General features: G+C 40.7%; 1 protein-coding gene across 3 annotated transcripts; it reads right to left on the reverse strand.

The window, feature by feature from the left end:
• On the reverse strand, positions 1-27,528 carry CHFR (checkpoint with forkhead and ring finger domains). 3 transcript variants are annotated; one of them, XM_068157344.1, is made up of 18 exons: positions 27,445-27,528; positions 26,793-26,937; positions 24,522-24,621; positions 17,783-17,892; positions 15,340-15,399; positions 14,979-15,191; positions 13,808-14,023; positions 13,127-13,283; positions 12,725-12,879; positions 11,816-11,978; positions 10,753-10,895; positions 9,408-9,527; positions 9,012-9,095; positions 7,861-7,931; positions 6,788-6,875; positions 6,519-6,626; positions 5,374-5,446; positions 1-3,138 (listed from the first exon to the last, which is right to left on the reverse strand). In XM_068157344.1, the coding sequence occupies exons 2-18, from the start codon at positions 26,923-26,925 to the stop codon at positions 3,096-3,098; spliced, it is 2,037 nt and encodes a 678-aa protein (XP_068013445.1). In that variant the 5' UTR covers positions 26,926-26,937; positions 27,445-27,528; the 3' UTR covers positions 1-3,095. The 3 variants fall into 3 exon arrangements, with proteins under 3 accessions (XP_068013445.1, XP_068013444.1, XP_068013446.1); XM_068157343.1 differs by lacking the exon at positions 27,445-27,528 and adding an exon at positions 27,283-27,436; XM_068157345.1 differs by lacking the exons at positions 17,783-17,892; positions 24,522-24,621; positions 26,793-26,937; positions 27,445-27,528 and adding an exon at positions 16,843-16,977 and having other exon boundaries at positions 2-3,138.

Below are 27,528 nucleotides of genomic sequence, written 5' to 3' on the forward strand. Positions count from 1 at the left end.
GGCAGGGACACCTCCCACTAGACCAAGGAGCTCAAGGCCTCATCCAACCTGACCTTGAACACGACCTGCCTGGGCATCCTCTTCATTTCTATGGTGAGAGAATATGCCACAGAAGAAACAGAAACAGACAGCTGCAGTGATGTTTTTGGTTTTTTTTTTTTCTTTTTTAATTAATAACTTCTTAGTTCAGGAAAAAAATAAATCACAAAAGAGAGCTGGAAGAACTACTCTCCACCTTCTTTATAAAAGAAACTTTCTCCAAAAGAGAGACTACAGACCTTGTTCACCACTATGTCAAACCCTATCATAATCACCTTGGTTTTCACAACATCTATTCTACCACATTTCATGCTTAACTTCCAAATATCTCTTATAAAGGAGGTGGGGGTGTGCTTTAGACAGGTTAAAAATATGCTGCACCTTTACAGTATTTAAACACCACCAAGCATAGTTCATACATTTATCACATTAACTATCACCTGGTAACCATATATTTAAAAGGGTCTAATGTATAGAGTATGTAATACCCATGACAGATACTCTTACTTACTTAAGAGCATATAAAGATCAGGATTTATTCACCCTCCCCATCAGCAAGTTAATTTCTCATCTCTTCCTGGTACAATATAAATGACACACACAAAAAAACCAAGATCCCTTCATTCCATTGCACTACCACAACCCTATATGCATAGAAAGGCAGATTAATTCTCTGTAACAGGGAAAAGGAAGAGGGCTTTATAAAAGGAATTCAAAGAACCTCTACTGCACAGGTAGTTTAGATGTTAAGTACATGAGTTTTCTTGTTTGGGGTGGTTTTGGCCCATTTTCTTTCCCCCCCTCCTTTTAAAGCCACATAATACATTCCCTCCACAAACATAACTTGAGTAAGTGCAGGCGAGGTTGTACATAAGACTGCAGATATGTTATTCTTGACCAACAAAAAAAAAAAGATTCAGCACAAGAGGCTTGAACACTAACACAGTGACAAGTCTAAGCTGAAAGCCCATCTGGGGTGTGGGAAGTGGCGAATGAGAATGCAAAGCACATTTCTGCATATAATGTGCAAATGCTTGATCTCCACAACTGCATTCAATTTGCTACATGCACAGCCAGAGATGAAAACAAGATCAAAAACAGCTGGGAATGGTTGTCCTGAGAAGATACAATAACCATTAAAATAAACCCACAACCCCAAACAAACACCTAAACATAAAATACAAATTACAGAAGCAACAGGACATTGTTAATAATAACACTCCTAAAAGACAGAAACACACTGTTGTTGTTAAAAAGAAGTTTTCAAGTATTATTCCAGATCCAATTTCAATCCTACTCACAGGAGAAAAATGCCCAGAGATAAGGAAGAAGAGTCCACACCGAAGTGTAGTTTTAATAGCACATGGGCATGGCGAACAGACCCATCCTTGCACCAGCTATTCTCAAAAGTAAAAAGATCTCAACAGAAAAGCATCATTCTGATCAGCATCCAGAGGAAGATGTGCGTTACTGGAAACGGCTGCTTCGCTCCTTGACGCCAGCCGCCGCCGCATGCTGCATCATTTGTGCTCCATTAACAGCTCACAAGACATTGTGTGTACAGCTTTTGAACAGCAAAGTGTAAATCCTGCTCAGAAAATAAGGCATACTTAAAAACAACATGGAAGCTACAGAGGTAACTTTGGATGCCACCTTCTCCTTCTCGATTTGCAAAACAAAACAAGGGGTCCCGCTTGAGGTTTGTCAACACCAGCTACCAGATTATGAGCACACAAGTTTGGTGGGAGTGGGTGGGTGGCTTGACTTGGCATTTCATTTTATTATTCTTTTTTAAATGATACTTGGGACTTTTCCTGAATGAGCTCTGCAGAAGGCATGAAAATAACCCCCCTGTTTTTCCCTATCAGTGACACCAGTGCTCCCCTTCATCAGGGGAAGTTTTTCCTCATCTCCAAACGAACCCTCCCCATCCCTACCCCTATCCAGAAATGCCTCCATATTGCTACAACTTGTCCAAACAATCATTTTTTTAAGATTGCTCCTTCCAGTAAAGCTGCTGTAGTCTAGTTTAAATTACAGCTTTTTCTACATTTTTCACCAGTGTATGCATGCTGGAGAACAGCTGCATGGCAGAGGTACCTATTTAGCACACAGCATCAAAAAAAACCCAAAACCAAACCAAAACAAACAACCCCAACCTCCCCCCCCAAAAAACCCAACCCCACAACAAAACAAACCCAAAAGGAATACAAAAACTAAACCAGTGTGTCCTACTGGCTGCTCTACATCCAAAGCACTGTTTGGTCTTCTGATATAAAACACTACAGAAGTAACATTAGCAGAAGTCTGTTCTGCTTCAAGTATTACCCCAACTTTAAATGTGATTTTCAAATTCTTGTGCAATTCTTTCTTGTCATTTCATGTGAATAAAAACATCAATACCACTCAACTAAGAAAAGAAACTCTACTACTTCCACTCTTAACACTGCACAGATGGCAGAAGCTTTAAGTTGAAAGAGCTGCTCAACGGATGGAGCTTTCATCTGAAGTGGATATTAACATGATTTCTAGCCCAAATGCAATGGGATAGCAACAAAACATCAGACTACCAGTCTGAAGTTACAAATATACACTGACAACTTCCTTCTTAAATATTAATGGCTCTTGAAACATCTATCAGACACTTTTAAACAAAACATTTCTATTTTAAGTCTAAGGATTTTTCTTAAGTTTCTTCACAAGTAGTGCAAATACACTCCTTATTCTTAGGTCTTCCCAAGATATGGCTGGTTTGTGTGTGTGTTTGATTTCTTTTTGTGTTCCTGACTGAAGTGATACAGGAACACTGTAGTCATGAGGATGGAATGCAATGTTTGCTGGACTTTCTTGGAACAAAAAAAAAGAGAAGAATAAAAGTCTACCTTATTGATGTACAGCTGTAAAATCCCACAAATTAAAAAGCTCACACCAGATTACCTGATGCAAAAGTTACTGGTTCCCTGCTATGGGAGGGAACTGAGAAGATTCCCCTGAAAACTTAGAACTGTACAAGCAGTGTAACAGGGATCTGTCCCTTCTCTACAGACTACAAGTATTCAGTTCTTGAATCGTGTTTGTTCACAAATGTGATTGAATTTCCTGAGAAAGAAAAAGAAAACAAAGAGTTAAAATGTAAGAGAGCTCTCAGAAGTCAGGCAACAAAAGAGTCAGCATTTTTCACAGGACGTTTTCAGTGTTGAACAGTTTAAAGCAAAACATTTACAGGCTAAGATATCTTTTTTTTCCAGAACCTGCTTGCATGGTACTCTACCACCATGTTACCTGTAACAGGATTTTCAACATCTCTCCCTCCTAATCCTTGTTAATTTTATTATGCATACAGAAAACCAGTTATTAAAAGCATTCCTCTGTACTTCTGCATACTTCAAACCCAGAAGGCAATTAAAACAGGAATCAGCAATTAATTTTGCCCTGTGAGACATAAGTAATTTTTAGTAGACAGCATTACACAAGCCACTAAGAACAAAAATTAACCAGTCTAATAATATATTTCAACATAAACATGTTCTTGCACTGGTTTAGAACCAGCTTCTGGGAAGAAAAAGAAGTTTTTCTCATGCTACTGTATTATTTAAGCTTTCCTTTGGGAATTAAATAGACAGCACAATTTTGTACAAAGCAGTTCTTGCCAAGTCTCACCAACATCCAACTACTCATTCTTCGTTTTCTCTTACTTAGCTTGTCCAGTCCCTGATCCAGAACTGAAACTCAGGTGTTAAGTGTGAATAAATAGATACATGTGGAAGAGATGATGCAAGAAGACCATAAATTTTCTCCCTGTTGCTGAATTAGATCAAAGATTAGAAGGAAGCCTTGCTTACATAACCAAAATACTTAGCAAAAGATTAGCTCCATAAGAAAACCAAACCCAAACTTAACCGTACATCTATGAATGGCATAGCAGGATTGTTTGGTCTTAGGGATTTTAGGAACTAAGAGCAGCAGCCAGTAAAGCTCTAGGCACACCTCATGCTTTAAAAAAAATAAATAAAGAAGAAAACAAGGAAAAAAGAGGAAAAAAACCCTGAGTCATTTCTACTCTAGATGGAACTATGCACCGTGACACAACCAAAGACAAATGGCGAGTACTTTGATAGTGCGTTAAGTCTCTAACACATCAACCCAATAATTTCTCTGGGAACATCGTCAGTCCTATACTGTGAAGTCAGGGTGCTTTGAATTGCACCTGCAACTTAAATCCCAGATGGTTTTTGAAAGTGATTTGGTAAAATCCTCTGCATTTCTAAGAGATTGGGAATGAATATTTTACAAGCCTTCCTTATCATCTGCTTGCCTGAGCAGTACAGACCGGTTACTTTCAACCTATACTACCTGAAATATTAAACAAATGATGCTCAGTGTATGTTGATGGCAGCATTAGGAAGACACTGCAGTCTCTACTGTTCATTAAAGCAATTTCACAATAATGGGGTAACAGCTCCTCTACCTGAAATTGCACTGAGAATTTAAGAGTATTATTCATAGACCAAGAAGGATTCTTCTACCTGCCTTGGAACCAGTTCACTCTGATGTAAATAATTTGTGTTTTGTCGTGCGAGTCTTCAATATTTTTCTTACCACACATACCTCTGTTTATAAGAATGTGTATTGTTTATAAGTGGCCTTGAATTTCATTAAATCAAGGACCTTGATTTATTTTTGGCTGGCTATTTCTCAGGAATGACCAGATACCAGGAGTCCACATCCCCTAGCTGTATAAATACATTTGAGAACTAGAGGGTTGATCTCTTTTCAGGCTCAGTATTCCATTTTCACTGTATGCCAGATTGCTTGGGTCTGAGGCATAAGACCTCAGAACATCCCCAAACCTGGGAGCTGCCAAGCCACACCAGGTTCCTAATGTTACATGTTCCAAACTTCTCTCGTTGCAAATTATTCTCATCGACTTATCCCTTTAAAGTCTGCTGCACTTCACTAGGAGAGTCTCTCATAGTTTCAAATGGAAATTGCCCAGGGATAATTACTGCACAGACAGTTTTTAAGAAGCACCCAGACATGAGAAAATGAGATGCTGCTTCAGTGGGAGAACAGGAATGAAGGGGGAGCTGTGGGTGGACAAGACTTAAGAAGTGTCAGCAGTGGGTTACATCAACTTACCAGTGCCAGCACCGTCCTTCTGATGGGCACAGAGTTGTGTTATAAAGAAAAAGGACCCAAAAAACCCTCAAAGCTCACCCAACTTTGCTTACACTGCAGCAGTGTTACTCATGCAATTTCTGACACTTTAAAGGTCAGGCTTTTTTGTTGGTGGTGGGTTTTTTAAGAAGAAAGCAACCTCCCAAACTAACTTACATGGCATGATGTGCTTTGACCTGAGTCCGACAGTTGCGTCCCCAGTAGCAATCAGGACGTGATGTGACAGTCACTACAAAAAGAGCAAATAAAAAGCTGCATTTACTACCAAAGGTATTAAATAAGGTGATGCAGATTAAGCCACTGCTACTGGTGGTTACTCAGAGCAGGCCTTGTAGAGAAACAAGGCATAGCTGGCAAGAAAATGACAGCAAACTATAGCACCTTTCTAGAAACCACGCAAGAACTCAGTGAAGGACAAAAATTCATCCTGAATATTAGGCTCATACAGACTTAACCATGAAAGGCTTGGGTTCTCAGGGCTGTCAAGGGACATTTTACCATTCAGTTTAACAGAGATGGGCTTTACAGTTTACAGAATTGGGCATATGTCTAGGTGCATTTCCATACAAAACTAAAGGGTTACACTTGAGTAGTTAGTTGGTTTTCCTCCACTTTTACATACATTGTAACTCAGCTGTCCAGCAGGCCACTACACTAAAATTCAAACTCATACTAAGGAGAAAGAAGGTAGACTGACTGCCTCCCATTAGGCACAGCAGCAGAAACAGAGTTCTCAACAGTTAAAAGCAGGGAAGCTGTTGCTAACAACAGGAACTGAGTGGAAAAAAAAAAGCAACATTTAAAAGAAGACTGTTGGAAGAGCTTCTGTTCCCAACAGATTTAGGGCTGAGGGAGGCACAGTTGCTTGCATGCTATTTGATACTAAAACTGTAACTGTAAACAGATTTAGAATTAATTTTTGAAAACATTCTTGTTCCTAGCTGAGAGTTAGTAAAATGTGAAATTGTTCAGGAGGAGCATCATTTTATATATTTCAATGGGAAAATAAATGAAATGATAGCAACTAGTTCCTGTTGACTATATTCTGGGTTCTACTGAATTCCTCTTTTCACTATGCAGATATTTATTCTGCAGATGAGAAATCACACAGAAAGAAAAAGCTTCTGTTAGGGAGTCTGACAGTAATTATATGCAAGCTTAGCAGCTGACAGATAACGCAATCAGCATTAAGATATTAGCCCTGGGCTAAAGGAAGGTGCTAAAATTCCAGGAATACAAGGAAAAAAGCTGACTTTAACTCTTTAAACGACTTTTCTCCCTCTGTGCAAAGCAATCCCCACCTGGCAATTCAGCAACAGGAATATTCTGCCTGTACTGGTAGGCAAGTTCTCGAAAGCTGCGAAGGCCACAACAGTAGCAAAGCACTGTGTTCCCAGTGACTCTGTAATCTGGGGAGGAAACCAGTTTGTACATCATGTCAGTGTGAGGCTTGAGAAATCAAATTTAACAAAACTCTTGTGATGGCACTGGCTATGCACACAGAACTTCAAACCTCTTGATAACAGTGCTGAGTTATAAGTGTGACCAAAAAAATGAGTCTAACACATACCTGACAACATAAAAACTCCTCTTTGAAGAGCTAAGAGACTTTCATTTAACATATTTTTCCATGTCAAACCCCTGGATGCCAGGTAATCCTGAAAAGAGAAATTTAAGTGCTTAAATTAGAAAAGCCTCCAACATTAAAGAGTGACCAAACCATTTACCCCCTCAGTATTCCCAAATCTAGATCTGATCAGGTTTTCAAAATGGATTAATGTTGATTACAAGTAAAACCTCAGTATCTTTAACTTAATTAGCATGACACTTTCAGATCACCAATAAAACCTTCCACTCAGTATCTTTTATTTTCTTCCCACAGAAGATCCCCACTTATGTCAAAAAGAATCCAAATACTTTCAATGCAGTCACTCATTTACCTTAAATTAAGACTTAATCCAGTTTACTAAATTTAGGTAACTCAGCTGTGGTAAGGGCAAAATATTTTCTATGCAACCTAGTATGAAATAGAACTTGTCTGGGAAAAAGAAAAACCAAACATTTAATAAGCTTTGTTTTCCTAGTACATTTTTAGATTTCCCCCCCCCTCTTCATTAATATTTTCTCTGTTACACTTTAGACTGTAGAAACCAGATTCCCTAACTGCTTCACACAAGTAGAATTCTTCTGTGATCTAACAATCAAACATATCTGATGCTACAGTATGTCTGTCAGTCATTTAACTTCAAATTCAGAGTTATGTCTAGAATTATGGCCTTTTGGGGACCTGTCAGACATACACAGGAGAGAAATTAAACACTGGGATTGCACAAATGTGGTTGTTTCCTTGTTGTTAATTTGGGTGGTACAGGAAGAGCTGATGCTAAATAGAAAACATGTCTATAACACAATACTCTCTTACAGAGAGACTGAAAGAGCCAGATTATCACCACAAAATACTTCCAGTCTAGACAGAGTTGTAACTTTGGTCCAGTTGAATGTTTAGGGCTCATTAAATTTGCCTTTTAGTGAGTCAGTGCTGCCACCATAACAGTCAGGCAGCCCATCACTGTTGTTTCACAAAGGAGTAAGTCTTAAACCTTGTACATTTATTGTTATACACACAACGATTTTTAAACATACCTTCAGGATATCTGACTCGTAGTGGTTGTTATTTAGGACTCCATCTAAACACTTATCACCAAGATTTATTTCTAATCAGAAGAAAAAGAAGAAGAAAAAGAAGAGTCAGTATCTCTTCCTCTACTCCCACAGCCCTCATGTTTTCTGAAAGTTCTTGCATCCTGAAATAATGTCTACTGACTTATGTGACACCCAAAGGAACCACAGAATGTTAGGGGTTGGAAGGGACCTCCAGAGATCATTGAGTCCAAACCCCCCGCCAGAGAGACAGTATTCCAGGTGTGGTCTCACCATGACAGAGTAGGAGGGGAAGAGAACCTCTATAGATCTGCTAAACCAGGTGATATATAATGTCCAGTAGTACTCAAAACCAAGATGTTGAACTTTTACAATTCCACCTTTAGCCCACAAGCACTCCTATTGACCTGCACAAAATTAACAGTGCTATTAAAGCATATTTCATTAGCTTCAAACTGCAGCCAACTCATTTCAACTGTTCTAATGTGTGTTTTTTTAAAGTGTCTAAACCCTTGAGTTTCAGAGGGCTGCATGTTTAAGAGGGCAATGACCTTTTCTAATCATAGCATCACAGAATGGTTTGGGTTAGAAGGAACCTTGAAGATCAGCTAATTCCAACCCCCCTGCCATCGGTAGGGACATCTCCTACTAGACCAGGTTGTCAGGGCCTGATTGAACCTGGCCTTCAACACTGCCAAGCTTAGAGCTTCCACAACTTCTCTGTGCAACCTGTTCAAGTGCCTCACCACCCCTCACAGGGAAGAGCTTCTTCCTAACGTCTAATCTAAATGGAGTTTCTTCCAGTTTGAAGCCGTTATTTTTTGTCCAGTAAGATTCTCTTACTAGGCTGAAATACACCATAATCCCATAATGCTTTTTACATGGAAAAACCTTGTGCTCAAGAGGTACAGTTTTCAGGCCCAATGTGGTATGAAGAGAAGAAGTTAAATCCTCTCAAAGTTAAGACACATCCCACTTGAATTTTTTTGCTCGTCGTGCAAAGATACAGCATTTGTTTCCTTTAGCATGACTGTGCTGCAAACTCATCTGTTTAATTTCTGAAGTTACCTAAAGACAGACAGACATTATAGTAAACTGAGCAGGCTCATAAGAAACAGATTATTCCACAGTACCACAGAACGGTGCCAAACAGCCAAAGCATGCCATCCGAGTGCAGCCCCAGTACAAGTGGCAGAAGGGTTGCAGACAAACTGTACCTGTAAAATAATAAAGAGAGCACCTGTAAGGACCTGAACACAGCAAAACTCAACAGTTATTGTTCTTATCAATCAGTAACAAGAGAGCCCTGATAAACTTGGTTAGAAGTACTACTTTGTCATTTGAAATACATTCCAGAGGAATAACAAGTTTTATAAAGGAAGATTCCTTCCTGCTGTCACTACAAGAGCCCAGATAAAGAATACTGAAATGATGAAGGCCCTCCAAAGTAAACTTCAGCTTAACTAAAAATAATGAGAGATTTAGATCTGTAGCTATGATTAAATAAATACATTAAAAAATGCACACACATTGCTGAGGAGCAACATGAGGATTCTGTTCACGCTCTGCTCTCCGGTCAGGCATTGGCTGAAAGCAGCAGGTGCATATTACATGACTTCCTTGAGCAGGACACACATATTCCTGGACAGCTAAATGGATTAAAAACACAAAGAAAGAATAAGTTATAAGACTGGCCAATCTACACATTTGCAATCTGGATCAGGAATATTAGCAATATGAAACCCTAAGTAACAAGCAAGCAATGTAATTTTTATGGAGATCCTAAAAAGGCAGAAAAATGGCATTTACACTTCCAAACTAAGTAGGTGTGTAAAATATTTCAGTATGTAGAATAGTTTAAGAACTATTCACAGTATCACAGTGTATCACAGTATCACTTAGGTTGGAAAGGACCTCGGGGATCATCGAGTCCAACCTATCAACACAGACCCCATGACTAGACCATGGCACCAAGTGCCACGTCCAATCTCCCCTTGAACGCCTCCAGGGTCGATGACTCAACCACCTCCCTGGGCAACCCGTTCCAATGCCAAATGACTCGCTTGGTGAAGAACTTCCTCCTCACCTCGAGTCTGAACCTCCCCTGGCGCAGCTTGAGACTGTGTCCCCTTGTTCTGGTGCTGGTTGCCTGGGAGAAGAGGCCAACCCCTTCCTGGCTACAACCACCCTTCAGGTAGTTGTAGAGGGCAATGAGGTCACCCCTGAGCCTCCTCTTCTCCAGGCTAAACAATCCCAGCTCCCTCAGCCTCTCCTCATAGGGCTGTGTTCAGGGCCTCTCACCAGCCTTGTTGCCCTTCTCTGGACATGCTCAAGTGTTTCGATGTCCTTCTTAAACTGAGGGGCCCAGAACTGGACACAGTACTCAAGGTGTGGCCTAACCAGAGCAGAGTGCAGGGGCACTATGACCTCCCTGCTCCTGCTGGCCACACTTTTCCTAATGCAGGCCAGGATGCTATTGGCCCTCCTGGCCACCTGGGCACACTGCTGGCTCATGTTCAGGTGGCTGTCGATCAGCACACCCAGGTCCCTCTCTGTTTGGGAGCTCTCCAGCCACTCCGACCCCAGCCTATATCTCTGCATGGGATTGCCGTAGCCAAAGTGCAGCGCTCGGCACTTGGACTTGTTGAATGCCATCCCATTGGACTCTGCCCATCTGTCCAAAATAGATTCATTATTAGCAATCTATTTTGGACAATCACAGAAAAAACAGTGCTCAAATCCCACAATGTTTGTAAAGACACCTATGTGAAGTGGTGCTACACTCACAGTGCTGAGAGTTTGCTTAGCTCCCAACAGCTGTGTGAGTTGTAGTGTTCTAGTATCACACTAGTGAGAAGAATTCACCACACTGACCTGCAGGGAAGTTGGCAGATGTAGATGGTGCATCTCCCAGTGCTTGCATTCCCCCTGCTTCTGTCTCTTGGCCTGTGCCAGGCAGAGTTGGAACAGAGTGTCTCCGATACCCTGGGCACTGTCTGCACACTATATATGGTTGGCTGAAAGGATAAAAAAAAAATCAGGTCACAAGAAATCCAACCCAACAAATGCAAATAAACTTGTATCTCTATGCTAAACAGGGTTGGTCTAAACTTTCAAAGGTTAAATTTTGTATTTCCTTATCCAGTTACATATGGAAGTTAGTACCTCACAGCTGTGAAGCTACTGTAGTTGTACCAAACAAGAACATTGCATTTTGTAGCATTCTTGAAGCAGTGGGAAAAAAACACAACAATCCACAAACAACCAAAAAACCAAAAAAGGTAGAGTGGTTGAAAGTGAGATGAACAAGGTGAGAACAAAGCTGGAATAATTATTTACATGAAGAGTTCTTCTGTTCCACTCTAGACTTACAGTAAAAAATGTTTGTTGTAGAAAAACAGAGGAGACATTTTGGTGCCTGGGAATCCCTAGGTCAAGCATCAGCTGCTTTCAGAAGCATACATCTGGTGAAAGCAGCATTCCAGACACATTAAAAAAAACACACTCATTGCAGCTGCACTCATGGGGTCACAGACTGTTGTATCTCCTCTAAGATGTTACCAGAAAAATGTTTTCTCTGAGGCAGCAGCAGCCAATTTGTAACAGGAAAGGGTAATTTAACACATCTTGCATGAAGCTGTCACACATTTCAGGGTAGGACTGTTGCTCATAAACTGAATCTTGCTGGAGTTCTAGGAAATTCTAATTTAATTTTTTTTCCCCCCTTTTATTGACTGTTCAAGGTTCAGTAGGATGGTCACTAGAATTGCCAAGATAATTACTGGTAAGAATGAGCTTACCTGAAAACAAAACCCAAGATTTATTCTGGCAGTCATGGAAAACCAGTCAGCAGTAACAGCTTGTGAAACTAGCACCGTCTGGGGGTTTGTGCATTCAAACAGAAGTAAACCCAATTCAGCACAAAACTTAGACATACCTGATATCTGAAGATTCACTATCTACATCTGACAACTCCAGTAAGTCTTCAGAACTTCCTTCCTCATCTGAGAAAGATCTGCGCACCTTGGGCTGCAACATGTCTTGAGTAATTTTGTTTCTAGCATCCATGCTGCGGACGTCATCTTCATTACGACATTTATCTGACATGAGAAGCAAATTCAAATTTCAAGAGGAAAAATAAGACCTCACATTCCTTAGCCCTGTGTTTGTGTTTCCATAAAACTTACTTCTGGATAACAGAGTTCTAGATTATCATAGTCACATTACCTTCTCCTGTTAACGGGGACGTTATCAGGCAACTTAACTTTGATCATGGCTTCTTGAAAGCAAAGCTTAATTAAATCCCCATTAAAGTACATTTTCCAGAAGTATCTGAGTTTAGGTGGCCCAATCAGTCAGTATGACATAACTGATAAAACTGAACCCTTCTCATGATTAAGCAGCAAAATGAAATGAAGAAGTTTTAGCATATCCAATTATGGTTTTAAGTAAGTTTTCATTTCTCACTCAGTATTTGAAGTATTCCTGCAAGTTACGGCGTCACATTAAATGGACTTGTTTTCCTGCAGCCATGTCAGAGAAATCAGCAGAGTAATGAAACATACATAGGAATTTAAGAGACAAGAGTTTGTGCACACATCAATTATGCAGCTAAGGAAAGGGTAATTAGACACTGGAATGGACTGCCCAGGGAGGTGGTGGAGTCGCTGTCTCTGAAGGTGCTTAAGGAAAGGTTGGATGTGGCACTTAGTGATGTGGTCTAGTCGATGTGGTGGCATTAGGTCATTGGCTGGAATAGATGATCTGAGAGGTCTATTCCAGCCTCAATAATTCTGTAATGTGGGAAATACTGATCAGATTCTATTCTATAGGCTGCACAACTTGCCTGGGTGCTGAATCAGATAAGCTTCAACCAAGTTGTTCAATATGTGATTTTTACAAATCCGTTCTACTGGACAGCGACAAGTTGGACATAGAGAAGATCTTTCCATCCATCCTGAGTAGCAGGCAGCACAAAAAGTATGCATACAAGGCTGCAGGCTGGGAAACACAAACATGAAAATAATGAGAGAAATGCAGTTAAAAATATAAACCTTTCATTTTTCAGACAGGTTCATAATGCTCTAAAAAAACCTGTTCAGCATTGACTTGACTTTGTAGACTGGGGGAAAAGGAAGGAGACTCAGAAGGGCTTATGAAAACCCTAAATATCCTGGCCTCAAACAGTTGCCACTGAACTCCTTACATCATTCTGACAGGATCACAGCCTTGTGTTAGTCCTACATACCTTACACAATCATGCAGCAGTTCTTGGCAGATAATGCAAGTTAATGTTTCCTCCATCTTATCTGGTTTCACATTCGATGTTTTTGCATCTTCAGAGCCAATTTTAATTATACATTCACTTGGAGCTGCTGGTGAAAGATTTGGACAAGCATCTTCATCTACAAAGGCAGAAGATTCCACAGGATATAGTTTTTGAAGTGCTTTTCAATTTTAAGTGTTTAAGAAAAAAAAAGAGCTGAAAGATACAGACTGATTCACTGCTCACTGGCCGTGGTTCCATTAAAGCTCCTTGCTTACTGCTACTGAAAGCATGATTTTCACTGGACAGTAAGCCAATAAGAAGCAAGAAAAACTGAAGGACTGATGACTCAGTTGTGGAGGGTGAAATTGTGGGGGGGGAAATTTTGCTTTTCTAATTTCACACAATAGTAAAACATAAAATAACATTGTGAGGAGGAAAAGTGTTACCTATTCCCTAATTACACAACCTTTGAAGACCCTCTAGGTGTGATGTGTATATTTTGCATTTATTTCATATTAATAACAAAAAGTAAGTACAGATCCTTATGTTTCTGTTAATCCCACTGCACTCCCATGAATTACAAAATTAAACTCCTGTCCATTTTTCAGTTTTTTATATTAACTTTCAGCAATACACAGAACAACACTGTAGTATACTAGCCTCCTTTCATTTTCTTCTTGGCAGGTTCCAAACCTTCCTCCTCCCCTGTCCCTTGGGAATCAGATTCTGTATTTTCTTTGTCAGTGATTTCTGAAGTGATTGCAGAAGTTTCAGTGTCCACATCCAGCTTTTCACGTTCACCATGCAGTGCTCTCAGACACACAGATTCTGAGATGGGGAAAGCAGGCACAGGAGTGAAAACTGAGGGTTGTGATCCTGCAAAATAAAACCAGAAACATGAACATACATATTCACATGCCCCCATACAGATATGGGATGTGTGGAAACAAAAGTTACTTTAACACTGATGATGCACACAGAGGAATGTGAAACATCTGAATAGAAAAAGGTGGAGCAAAAAAAGCAGTGTTTGTATAGCTGTACTAAATGTATTCTGAGCCAATCTGACTAATTGGAAGACCCGGGGGATAAATGAGGTATTACTTGTGTAAACCTACTTCAAATCCCCATTCCACTTTAAATTGTATTTATTCATAGGACTATTATCCACACCAGGCCTTCCTGGCAAAGATACCAGGCAGAGGGCTTATGCAATATTGATCATGAATAACAGGTCAGGCTCACAGCACAGGGCAAAGCTTTGTTTTCTTAGGAGCATGTTTACAAGTCCCCATGTACTGATGACAAATGCCACTTTATACAGAGCCGTTCTTGCCCCAGTTCTATTTTAAGAGTTAGACAGCATTGGAGTATTACATTTATCAGTATAAGGCAAGATACTAGACTAGAGATCCATGAGGGGTACTTTGGCCTTAGAGCAAGGGAATGGGGACTGGTGAATGGCAGCAGTTTCTTGGAGTGACTGCATGAGCACTCATATCTTGCTTTGTTACATGAGCCACAGAGATTTGCTAAGTTTTCACCAATGCTCCACTACAAAAGTGCTCTGCAAAGATTGGTTTGGGATTTGTGTGTATTTTCTGCCCCTCTGAGCAATTCTCACAACTGTCTTCACTCATCCACCAGGATCTACCCTGCCTATTCATACAGAGAAAGTTAAAATGCACATATCCACCCGGTGCTTTCACTAGGACTTTATAAAGCAAATGCTAAAGACCCAGACAAGGGTAAGAGATTAATCTATTCAAATTCAAAAGTGGAATAACTGTTGATGGGATATCAAATTTTAAATACTTGACACAATTCTTACCAGATGTAGAAGGATTATCCTGCTGAACAGATGCAGACTCAGTAAGAGAGGTAGAAGCAGCATTAAAGAGGTTAGATGTAGAAGTAGATGGCTGTGGTTCCTCATAGCAAGACTGAGTAGCTGACAGTGATGAGGTAATTTGGGTCTCATCATTACTTCTTCTGGTACTTGAGGTATCTTTGGTCACATGGCATTGGTTTTCTACATTAACTTCTACATTTGGAAAGGAGGAAGAGGGAAGAAAAAGATCCATGACAGTCACCACATGATGGCTTCAAAGTTTCAAGGAATCAAGTTCAAGAGGGTTACGCTAATAAGTGGAGCTCAGCTCCTCTTCACAGATCTTGAATTACTTCCTTACCTACTGGTTCTTGAGTTGCATCATGTTTCATGTTTAAGGATTCATAAAGATAAGCAACATCTGAAAGAGATTTAAAAACACTAATCAGAAACTCTAGACACATATTCACTAATCTTAACCTCACATAAACAACTTCAGTTCATGAGTGGCTGCTTCCCCAAAGTGCCTGACAATGGAAGAGGCAAATGAGGAGTCACCTCCACAGTACAGTGTTAATATTTCTACTTAGAAGGCAATTAGGAACAGCACAGCAAGAGCTCTTCCCAGGAAACCAGGCAGAGCAGCTTTTATGTGATGTGTCAGCCATGGAACCAGAGGCTTAATCTTTTCTTAAACCTAAAATCTGCTCTGTGTCAGAGCTAACTGTTTTGTTTTTCATTGATACTCAAATGAAAGTTCTTTGAAGAAGTTACTTTTTCTGTGCTCACCTCTCAACTTCTTCAATGAATTTTATTTCCATTCTTTTTGAGATGCATGAACTCTCAAAAGCAGATTAAACATGCCATAGATTTCATCCCCAAACTAATTTAGTATCTTTTAATAAGACTGTCTGGATAACATCCTCTTTCTTCTCCATCTTACTTCAACCTAATACAGTTCCAAAGATTCTCTTAACTTCAGATTTTTTTTTACTCCCTCCAGCCACCTAGAAAAAATAAGGTACTGTTGGTTTATAGCAGTACTTTTTCTGACCAGAAGTTGATGGGCTGCCTTCCTTCAGAACTATTCAGAACAGCCAAATACACATACCAAATCTAAATTCTCTCTCTGCCTTTGAAGATGAAGAAGCTGTAAAAGCAAAACTGGAGGCTTGGTAATTCCAATATTTGTTAACCCAAACGAAAATCAGTGATTTGGTTCACTACAAAGTACCTGGAAAATTTGTGTGAGTTCTTCCAAGTAGCATAAACTGCACGAGTGCCACCATAGAAAGGATTTGTGAGATAAATGAGACATAAAGATGTCTTATACAGCTTATGCCTGCTTCCTGTAACATTTACATCAGACAGCATAAACCTGTCTCGTGTCAGCATCGAAATTAACAGCAGCTTTATGAAGAACTGCAGTACTGAGTATGCATCTAGAATATTTTTGATAAACAGTTCATATGTCTGTTATTACACAAAATAAATGCTCAATACAGTTTTGTGGTTTATATTAAATATCAGGCTGTAAACAGTACCTAATACTACACCCCTCCCATTTCCCAGTACATGCAATTAGCTTCACAGCAATAGGGGAGCTCACGACCATACAAAGTCTGTCTGTTTGCCTTAAAAGTTCCACTTCAGAGCTAAGAACATACAGCAAACGAGAATCAACATTTAAAATGCCTCTTTCATCTAAAGCCTTTCCCAGAAAGCCAGTGCTTTCTACTAAAATTTAAATACTACTCACTCCACGCTTAAAAGCGGAATGGCAAGCTAATGGACAGAGCAGTCAGCTGGGGCATAATCATACATATGTAAAAACAGAGCTTGCCCACTCCCTCTGTCTCCCCACCTTTATCAAAGTTGAACCCCATCTGTTATTTCATAGTAACGAGCAATTAAATTCCTTCTGTAAATCCTTTCAGTCAGCGTTGGATTTAATGATCCTGTATCACTGCAATGAAATGGTATGAGCTGAATAGGTATGACATGAGAATTTTGCTGCCTCCATAGTTATCATTTCCCAACTCATTTATTAACATCTTTAAGACAGATACAGCACAGATGATTAATTAAGTCTGTTACTAATCCCATTCCATTGCAATCCCTGACCATTTACACCTACACCTTGGTCCCTGACTTCTGCTCAGTTAACATATGAAAGAACATTACCTCCTGCCCAGCATCAACTAGGCTCACTTAAAAACCTTTGAGGAAGGACTCCTATTAATATTCTTCTCTAACCAAAAAACCAAAAATCCCCCACTAATTATGTTATTTCAATTACATCACCCTGAAAATAATTATAGGTGAGGCATGATTCTTCTTTAAGACCACACAAATACTCTTCCAGGTTTACTAACTCCACTTTTACTGTAGGGCTTTCCCCACCTCTCCTTCTGTTTTGCCTCTCCCCTTTTTAAAACTGAAAACCAAAACAAACCAAAAAGATTGTGAAGCCTTTTCTGCTGGTGCCAAAATTGTTTTAAGGTGATATATAAACACTAACTACCCCAGCAATTTGACTTCTAAAGGAAGCATTGGGCCTGTGATAAGGACCTCATTAACCACCATTCTGCGCATTATTTCTTCCAAAACTACTTCTAGGCACGTTTCAGTTTCAGACAGGTGCTCAGACTTGTCTCTATGAAAACTGGCACATCCATGACCTCTTCTATAGAGAGTTGTCTTTAAACATTAGCAAATTGTCTTAAAATTGAATCATTCTCTTTCAGCTGTCCTGATATTTATTTTCTATCATGACTCAACAAAACAAAGAATGATTTACTTACTGTTCTCTGGCTCATTTTTTCTGTAAACAACGTAGATCACATCCCCCGTCTGTAAAGGGTATGTCTGCTTCTTAACTACTTTCAGTTTGTTAATTACTGTTCCATTTGTACTGGAAAGAGAAAGGAAAGATAACTTGGCATAAATGGCCTAATTGTTTTCATGTAAGTACATACAAGAAGGAAAGGGAAACACAAGCCACTGGCTCAGAAAAAAAGTAAACCAGGATTAGAAGGGAAAAAAGAGGTGCCAAAATAAAAAATGTCTCCCAAAGACAAATGTACAGAGTTACTAGGACTGTAAAGCTCATTTGTAGCTACTGGTAAATAGATTGCAGCTGACAGACAAAGACCCCTAACATTTGGCCAATGTCTCAAAATAATTAAATGATTGTTTCTGTACAATAATCTTCATCCTTCAAATATAAAGCGGGAAAGAGCAATGGCAGTTCTATTAAAAAAGTCCTAGGTTATGTTTCCCTGTTAACATTGGAATTGGCACAAGCCAACCTCATGAGGTTCAACAAGACCAAGTGCAGGGTCCTGCATCTGGGGCGAGGCAATCCCAAGCACAAATAAGGCTGGGCAGTGATTGGCTGGAAAGCAGCCCTGAGGAGGGAGACTAGGGGGTGCTGGTGGACGAGAAGCTCAACATGAGTTCTCAGTGTGCACTTGCAGCCCGCAAAGCCAATCAGATCCTGGGCTGTATCAAGAGAAATATAGGCAGCAGGTCAAGGGAGGTGATTCTCCCCCTCTACTCAGCTCTAGTGAGACCCCACCTGGAGTACTGCATCCAGTTCTGGAGCCCCTATTGCAAGAGGGATATGGACATGCTGGAACGTGTCCAGAGAAGGGCCATGCGGATGAGCAGAGGGCTGGAGCACCTCTCCTATGAGGACAGACTGAAGGAGTTGCGGCTGTTCAGCCTGGAGAAGAGAAGGATCAGAGGGGACCTCATTGTGGCCTTCCAGTATCTGAAGGGGGCCTACAAGAAGGCTGGGGAGGGACTTCTTGGGATATCAGGGAGTGATAGGACTAGGGGGAATGGAATGAAGCTGGAGGTGGAGAGATTCAGGCTGGATGTGAGGAGGAAGTTCTTCACCATGAGAGTGGTGAAACCCTGGAATGGCTTGTCCAGGGAGGTGGTTGGGGCGCCCTCCCTGGAGGTGTTTAAGCCCAGGCTGGATGAGGCTCTGGCCAGGCTGATCTAGTGTGAGGTGTCCCTGCCCATGGCAGCAGGGTTGGAACTGGATTATCCTTGTGGTACCTTCCAACCTTGACTGATAACTATGATACTATGAATCTCCTAAGACATTCTACAACAGAAGAACTTTTCCTGTATAGCCAAGAAGCCATGCGGCATTATTTCTTTTCCCCCTCTTGCTTCAAATAGTGAAAAACCTAAATTCTGAGGTTGCTTAGATTGTTTGCAACTCAAAAGCAAGAAGTGAGTAAGATGGAAACCCAGTTATGCATAATTTAAAAATTAATTCCAACCAATTATTTTGATACTGATAAGAACTCCAAAACTCATGGAAGAAATTCAGCTGGGGAAGAGGAAAATGCAGAGCATTGCTGATTAATGGAAGTGATGTTTTATACACAAGCTATTAGTGTTTTATAACCGAGTCATTCAAGTACAGAATAATTCCAGCTCAGTTGCAATAAGCATCTTTCAGGGCTGCAGCATTCTAGAATTTCAGACTTCTGCCATTCAAAATCTCAGCAATTAGCATCAAACAAAGGAAGAGAAAATCTGCTTTTTTTCTCCACTCGGTTGAACAAACTCCTACCTGAAATAACAACCAACCTCTGCTGCCACCTCCTGGAGACCACCACTTGTGCCTAGAGCTGGCAGCCTGCCTCAAACCAGTTACTAGGGCACTTAGGCAGTTATTCAGAAAGAAGCAACTTCCCTTCTTCTCATGATTTCTCTTTTAAAAGGCAATCTTTTCATTTAGTAACATGGACAGAGAGAGGAAACTAGGACTTCATACTGTTGGCCTTTTTGGACAGAAAGTTAAAGAATTAAACAAGTCAAAAGGAAAAGTGAGTCCTAGTGAATGACTATACCAAGTCTTTGTCAAGGTATCAGTTCTTGCTCTTACCTCTGCAGCTGCTTTCACTATCTACATGGTTGAATCAACTAATTCAACATAAATAATGGGATAACAAAAAATTAAAACGCTACTTAAAGCATCAAGAAAGAAACAAAATCTTTAGGTCACACTGATATTAGATCTATTGAAGAATCTTCAGGAAGAAACCTATTTTAAACTTGTCTTTTTACCTCAGATGTTGACTAGGCTGAAAGACACAAGCACCAACGAATCAGCAGAACAAAAGACATCACTAAAAGAAACTTTAGCAGTTAAGAGGGGGGGAAAAAAAAGGGATTTCAGGCAGTCTGTTAAAAACTGTTCTCATTTTTAACACTGATGCTAGTGATATTAAAGAGGTTACACAGAAGCAAAACTTGCACCTCCTTGAATTGTCAAAGAAACAGTAAAAAGTAAACCCATGCATTTTAACCCCCACTTCCCAAGCCCACCCGTTATGCAGAACTGATAGGAACTGCGACATTTCACTCACACCAGGCTTGCTTTTGAAGGTGAACAAGCTACATGTTGCAAGAGACTTTGGTATCCTTCTGAGATAAATGCCAGTCTGCTACTTTTGAGTAATTACAAGCATCCATTCAGGAAAAGAATGTATTTCATGGTAAAGGTTCTGGATTCATAGTTCGAGCAGTTATCTGTTACTTGAATGCATATTACCCTGAATACATCAAATTGAAATTAGTTTTGAATTTTAGTGAGTTATAGGATCCTTTTGTCATTCTTCATGCTTTTAAAGTTGACAGAAGTCTTTCTGACTGGTTGGGTGAGGAAAATTTAGTAGCAGAAAGGACTCCTATTTACCCACAGAGAGGGAACATCTGTTTGCCTGTCACATGAGTATCAACCTCGTGTAAAAAGTTTTGTGGTCCAAGACATCACTTAATACTTATAATCCTTACTATGAAATAAAAAAATCCTAGAAGAAAATGAGGTGAAGTCTCTAAAAAAAAAAGTTACCTCAGCTGTGTTTAAAACTCCTTGTTTAAAATGGAGACTCTGACAATTGCTTTTACTTAGGGCAAGCCAACTGCCTCCCAACTGTGTTAGGTCAGCTTGTATAATTTCTTTTCTTTCAAGCAGTCTAAAGCAACCAGTGCTTGGTTTGGAAAACAAAGCAGAAACATATCCCCAAAGAGGGTGAGCCTGTGAATATTTAATTGTATTATTTGCTAACTCTTGGCTTTTCTTACATGCAAACCTCTATTAACTCAAGAGCTTCCTACACATTTTTCCACCTGAAAATGTATGGTAATTCTTTCCAAAGTAGATCCAAGAACTCATTATGCTATCAGAAAGATAAAAAGAAAACAGAGGGGGCTCTCTACATACATTTAATGATATGCTTTGGTTTAACTACAACACAGAAACAAAGTCCACTCAGTTTGACTGTCCTACACTAGCTGCCTCCCTCAATGCATTCCTCTTCACCAGAAAAATCTGAACTTGACCACAGCAATGTTTCCAAACTATTTTCCACTTTGGAGAAGAAAAAGCTGACATTGCAGTAGGTTTCTGGGACTCTGGGCATCTGTACTGCCAATTCAAACATACCAAAATCATCTTCTTTCAGCCAGCTTGATGTTTTGGAGCTCATCTGATATTTGGCACAAATATTGGAAGACCTAGAAGAACCAACAGTCTTCTGCAAGTAGTCATATCAACCTCTTCAGGCTCTTGATTCAGCAAATGCTAGCCACACTTCATACCAGCTCACAGGCAAGCAGCACACAAAGAACCTTATTCCTTCTTACTAGACACACGGAAGCCTAACATGCATAAGCAGCTAATTAGTAGCACTCCATAGGTGCAGCTTTTCTGTTACACTACCATTATAACAAGCCCCACCTTTTCAGGAATGTGTCATATAGAAAATTAACTGTCATTAGGCTTTGCTAGTTTTCTGCTGGCTGCATATTTTGCCTCAGGGGAGGGGTGTGTGTGTGTAGGAAAAACATTTTCTGTAGCTTGTATTATCAGGACATTAGTCTAATTCTACCAGCCACATGCAACCAATACGAGGGATGATTTCTCAGGCTCACTGTTATAGCTATGCTCTGAGAATGCCATGAGAGGCAAACATTGCCCAATGTGTTCCTTGAAACATCTTGAAAGTTGGGATAACATCAGAGGATGACAATTATAAGCTAGGCCTGGTATTTTTCCCTAAAATGCAGCATTCTATTCCACAATTTCTGGGAATATAAGCCCTTCAGGGATCTCTTCAGAGACCCATCCTGGTTATTTTCTCTGTCCACAACCCTCATCAAACTAGTGAATGAGATCAGAGGCACTTAGGCAGGATAGAGGAATGGGCTAGTAGGAATGTCCTGACATTCAGCAAAAACAAGCCTCAAGTCCTGCATTCGGGACCTGCAACAGTACAAGCTAGAGATCAACCAGAAAGGGTTTTTGGTGGATCTTACGACTAAGCATAAGATCATAGACCTTGGACTTATGCCTAGGCTTCAGTCAGCAGCATGCCCTGGCAGTGGTGAAGGCCTACAGCATGCTTTCCTCTCTTACCAGGGGTGCAATCAGCAACTCAGGTGAAGTGGTTATTAATCCCTCTACTTGGAACTCATTAGTCTACATCTAAAATAATCTATCTAGGTTTTGGGTCATTTCTTAAAAGGAAGGTCTTGATAAACTTGAGCAAGTACAGCCACCAAAATGGACTGGAGCACAAGAGCTGTGAGCTAAAGGGCTAAGGGAATTGAACTTGTTTTGCTTAGGAGAAGGCCTGGTGAGCAGGGGTTCTAACAGCAGCCTTCCAATACTTATGAGGAAGTTACCAAGAAGACAGAAGCAGGTTCTTTATTGAGGTGACAAAGGTCATAAAACAAAACAAAGAAGATTCAAATGGATGCAAGGGGGGTGGGGGGTGGGGGGTGGAAAAATCTAAGTCACCATGAAGAGAATCAAGGCCTGGAATGAAGGCCCTGAGAGGCTACAGATCCCTGTATTTGGAGGTTTGCAAGACCTGACTAGAGAAAGACTAAACAACCAATGGGTGGCCCATCTTTGACAGAGTTTGAACCGACTTCCTGGGGTCTCTTCCAACCTGAATAATTCTGTATGTTCTGTTTTACCTGAGGAGATATTTTTTGTCATGCATAAAAATAAATGTAAATATCTGGAATTTCCTCAGCCTAAAGAAGACACATTTGAAAAAATCACAGCTACTAACTGATCAAGAGATGGAAAAAGAGCAGAAGTGCAAAAATTCTGCTGAAAGAAAAAAAATGATCTTAAGCTCATATATGCTGCTAGTGCCCCCCCAAAATGAGCATGCCATTCAGTCAGACAGTTCAAAGGTTTTTCAGGATATTCTTGGAGGGGTTTTTGTCAAAAGCTCAGCAGGTATTTGATGCTAACCCTGAGTCACCAGAACAATATAATTAATTGCATGCTGGTATGTTGGAACAGGGATTCAGCATGAGACCCTTCAAAACGACATGAAATTTCCTCTTTATGTATGTATTTCAACATACTTTGAAGTGTCATCTTCATCTTAGGGTAAAATGCCTTGCAGACATGAAAAAGTGAGGGGAGCTGGCAAAAAAAGTATTATTTGTTTCTTTACTGACTGCAATAACCTGGCAGAAAATGAATGTGGTTTAAAGAAGCACTTTAAAATGTCACAGAGTTCTTGAAATGTAATAAAGCAGCAGCTTTTGGCAATCTTAGACAAAACATTCTGTCAAAAATGAAGCAGATGAAAATCTGAAGAGGGTTACAATCTCCTCCTATGAAATACTCTGCCATTCAAATTCCTATCTCAGATTTTGTAAAAGAAACTAGAAAAACAGCCAAAACCCACTGGAAACCACCCACAACCCCTCCAGTGCTGTTTGTACTCCCACAGTAGCCTTAGAACTCTACAGCAAATAGCCTCCACCGCTACAGCAAGTTCACTGGCCATCAGTATGTGAAGTAGGTAATTAACTTTATATACTAAAGGTAGTTCCACTAAATGAGCTTAGCCTTTTAACAGTAGTTCCAGTGAAGTATGTGCTTATGTCTTTCTACACTGAGGGCTTAAGTTGTCACAGCCCTAACACAACAGAAACACACAGACAAGAATCATTCTGGTTAAACAAAAGTGAAATCTAGGAAATGTATTTTAAATTGAACAGGCTGTAATCTCCATTTGACATGCCCATCACAACTGCTAGACTACTACAGTACTTATCCTAGATACACTATGGATACTTTGAATACCAGAAAGTAGTATAACAAGTACTAATTTTTCACTCCAGATCTTTTTATGCTTTGAGATCATCACTAAGTATTTTCTTCCCTACATAAGTGCCCTAAATGAGGCATACTCATGCTTGTGGCTTTTAAGAATGCTGCCATTGCTTTTTTCACAAATCTAAAGACTACTAAAGTCACAAGAACTACAGAACTATTACGTCAACCAGTAGGCTATGAACTCCTTTTAGGGGAAAAAAAATATTTAGGAAGAGCCAAAACCTACCCCAAACTTCGATGTAAAAGAGGGGGGCGGAATAAAGAAACAAAAGAAAGAAGCATTTACTATGGATGCCTTGACCAACACACAAGATTTTACTTTGCACACTAAAAAGAAGATAAAAGTAGAAGCTCACAGAAGAACGAACCTTGTATCTTCCAATGACACTTGACCAGATTCTTCATCCACTATGATTTTACAGTGATCTCCAGACACCAACTTGTTGCCAGGGAAAGATAAGTCACAACCTTAAAAAGAAAGCAGATTTTCCAGTGTGCTTAAAAATACACATTACACAGACAGATCAGCATTCTACATAGCTATGAATGCACCACAAACTGACTTGTACATCTGCAATAGTTCAAAACTTCTACTGGCATATAAGCAGCAACAAAGTCTAGTATGTGATATATAATAGCAGTGGGGACATAGCCCCCTGTGCTCATACAAGCTTATTTCAACCATTTCAAGATGGTTTAGCTGCCTTTTTTCCTCCTAATGCTAGGCTTTAAAGATGGAAATCACATCACAATTACATTCACACATATTTCAAGTGTCCAATCTAAATTCTAGAGGCATACATCACAGATCACCCAGCTCTTTACCCAGATCACTGCAACACTCTCATTGGGTTTAAATTCTACATGGCTCTGGTGTATGGGAGGGAAGCAGAGGGAACAAAGAACTAGTTATTAACAGAATGAGTGTTCTATGCTTAACTATTTTTCTTTTGTTTTTAAATAGGAAGATTTTCCTCACCTCTGTTGACAGCAATACTACATTAATGAAGCTGAAGGGAGATTAAAAAAATCTAGAAGTCTAATGGCAATATTAACATGGTAGAAACCTTCCTACCTATAACCCCAGGACTCTGAGCAAATCCAGTATTTTTACTTCACTTTAACAGTGAATTTTCATGGCAGTGGTCAAGGTGCCCTACGCATCCCTCCCAAGTGACTGAATGTACTTGCTCACACAGAAGTTATAATTAACCAACGTGATTCACTTCCACCTACTCACACTGTGGGTACACTGCAAGAACAACACATCCAGAAGGAAAGTAGTAGCCACTATGCACACTGCAGGCAGCTTATCACTAGTCTACTTCTAGTATTCAAGGAACAATCCACAGCTAACAGGGTTAATTGTTCCCACACAACTTCTGATGCTAATAAGCCTACTGAAAGCAAGTGGACTACATTTTTCTCAGGAGCGTGACAACATTTCCATCAATCCCACAGTTAGACTTTTACATGGGAGCAGGCAAGACAAAATGCTCTAAACAAACAGTTTTAGTGTTCCACAAGATTTTCTAAACAATACTTAGAATTTTTCTTCCATTAGATTTTCGAAGTAACACTTAGAAAATACATAAAGCTTGGTGTACTTCTAGCTGCTTATTTTATTAATCCATTAGCAAACAGTTATGGAAGTGATGGAATATGCAAGAATTCCCTTTTTTTTCCTCTTTCCCTGCAAGATAATCCTTAACTAGATCTCAATTTGAAGCATCTACCTAAATCTTAGGCAGCGATAAGCAATCTAAATGTATATTACTAAAATGTACACAGGCTGTTTGGGTGGGTTGGATTGGTTGATGGGTTGGACGCGATGATCTTTAAGGTCTCTTCCAACCTGGTTTGGTTTATTCTAAAGGTTTATTCTAAATAAAACATTTTTCCTGCAATACAGTATCTGAATTCCTTAAAAAGGTATCTCATCTAGCTACAGTGTTTGTTCAAGACTGTTTACAGAATGTGACTGGTCAGTCAAATAGCCTGAACTGATGAAGAAGAAACTGAAAATTAGTGCTGCCAGGGCAAAGTGGAAAAAAATACATTAAAACACTGTAATGACTGTTTTAAATACAGTAAGCAGGGAATCCTTCAAAATAAAGGCAAGTTATAAAAGCCCCAGACTCTGGGAATGAAGCTTTCAAGTGCACTCTCAGAGAAACTTTCAGTAATTGCTGGCAATCTTTACGTGGCCAGAAGAATTAAGGGCTTTTATGTGGGTGTTTTCTTTCCTGTGAAGTACAATATTTTGCATTGCAGTTCCAACTTCTTTCAGCCACAGAAACGAAAAGAAAACGTAAATAGGTCTGATACACAGAAACTCTTCTGAATCAACAATCGATTTTTTCTCATTTGTACAGTCACAGAAAACCTAAAACGTATATTCACTTTTAAACGTGCACATGTCACAAGCTGCTAAGAAAAGGTCAGTGAGAAACTTCCTCTTCACAAACAGCCAGAAGGTAAACTACTAAAAAGGGACCACCTGCCGAGCACATCCAGCCAGTTGAAAGCACCAACCCCAACTAGTCTAAGCCACCCCCTTCCAACGTTTGAAAGGCTATGGGTATGGCTGCTGTCCCCGAACACCGCGCCCTACGCCGGCGCAGCGTGTCCTGTCCCACCTTTCTTCCGACCAATTGTCCATTCTCTTTTCAGCAGCAGGACGTGCGGCTCAGCCTCATCAGTACCCAGCCGGATCAGCTTCCCCCAGGGCTGCTGCTGCTGGCTCTGCTCGCCTCCTTCCGAGTGCTCCATTTGGATTCACATCTGACAAAAGCAAACAAAGCGAACCCAAACCCCACCATTACACAGCACCCGGGGAAGGAAAGGGTTCGCCCGGGGCCGACAGCCGTGACTGCAGCCCCTTACCCTTTCCCGAGGGCGAGGGCCAAGCCCTGCGTGCCACCGCCCCGCAGCCTCTCACAGCCCAGGGGGCTCTCGCGGCCCCTGCCCTGCCCGTTTCCTTTTGTGTGGAGATGGAAAGCCCTCCCCCTAGGCCACTCGGCCCCCCGCAGCCAGCCCACCCCCTTCCCTTAGCCCCCACCCTACAGAGCCTCTCCCCGCCTGAGGGGGAGCGGGATGGGGCGGCCTGCCTCCCCCTCCTCCGCTCACTTCTCTCCCCAACTTTCCGTCCTCCGCCCTCGACGGGTCCCGCTCCCCCGGCGGAGAGGGGCGGCGAAGGGAGGGGAGGGGGTGCCGCGCCCCCAACTCCCCGCGGCCGCCTCCGCCCGCCCTGCTGGCCTCGGGCCCCCTCCCCGCGGCGCCGGCCCTTACGCCCAGTCCCGCAGCCGAGGCGGCTCCTGTCAACAGACATTGCCACCATCAGCTGATCAGGGCTGGGCAGGGCCAGGCCTACCA

Source organism: Melanerpes formicivorus, unplaced genomic scaffold, assembly GCF_026170545.1.
Source record: "Melanerpes formicivorus ecotype bairdi unplaced genomic scaffold, bMelFor1.0.p_v2 SCAF_36, whole genome shotgun sequence".
Classification (NCBI taxonomy): Eukaryota; Metazoa; Chordata; class Aves; order Piciformes; family Picidae; genus Melanerpes; species Melanerpes formicivorus.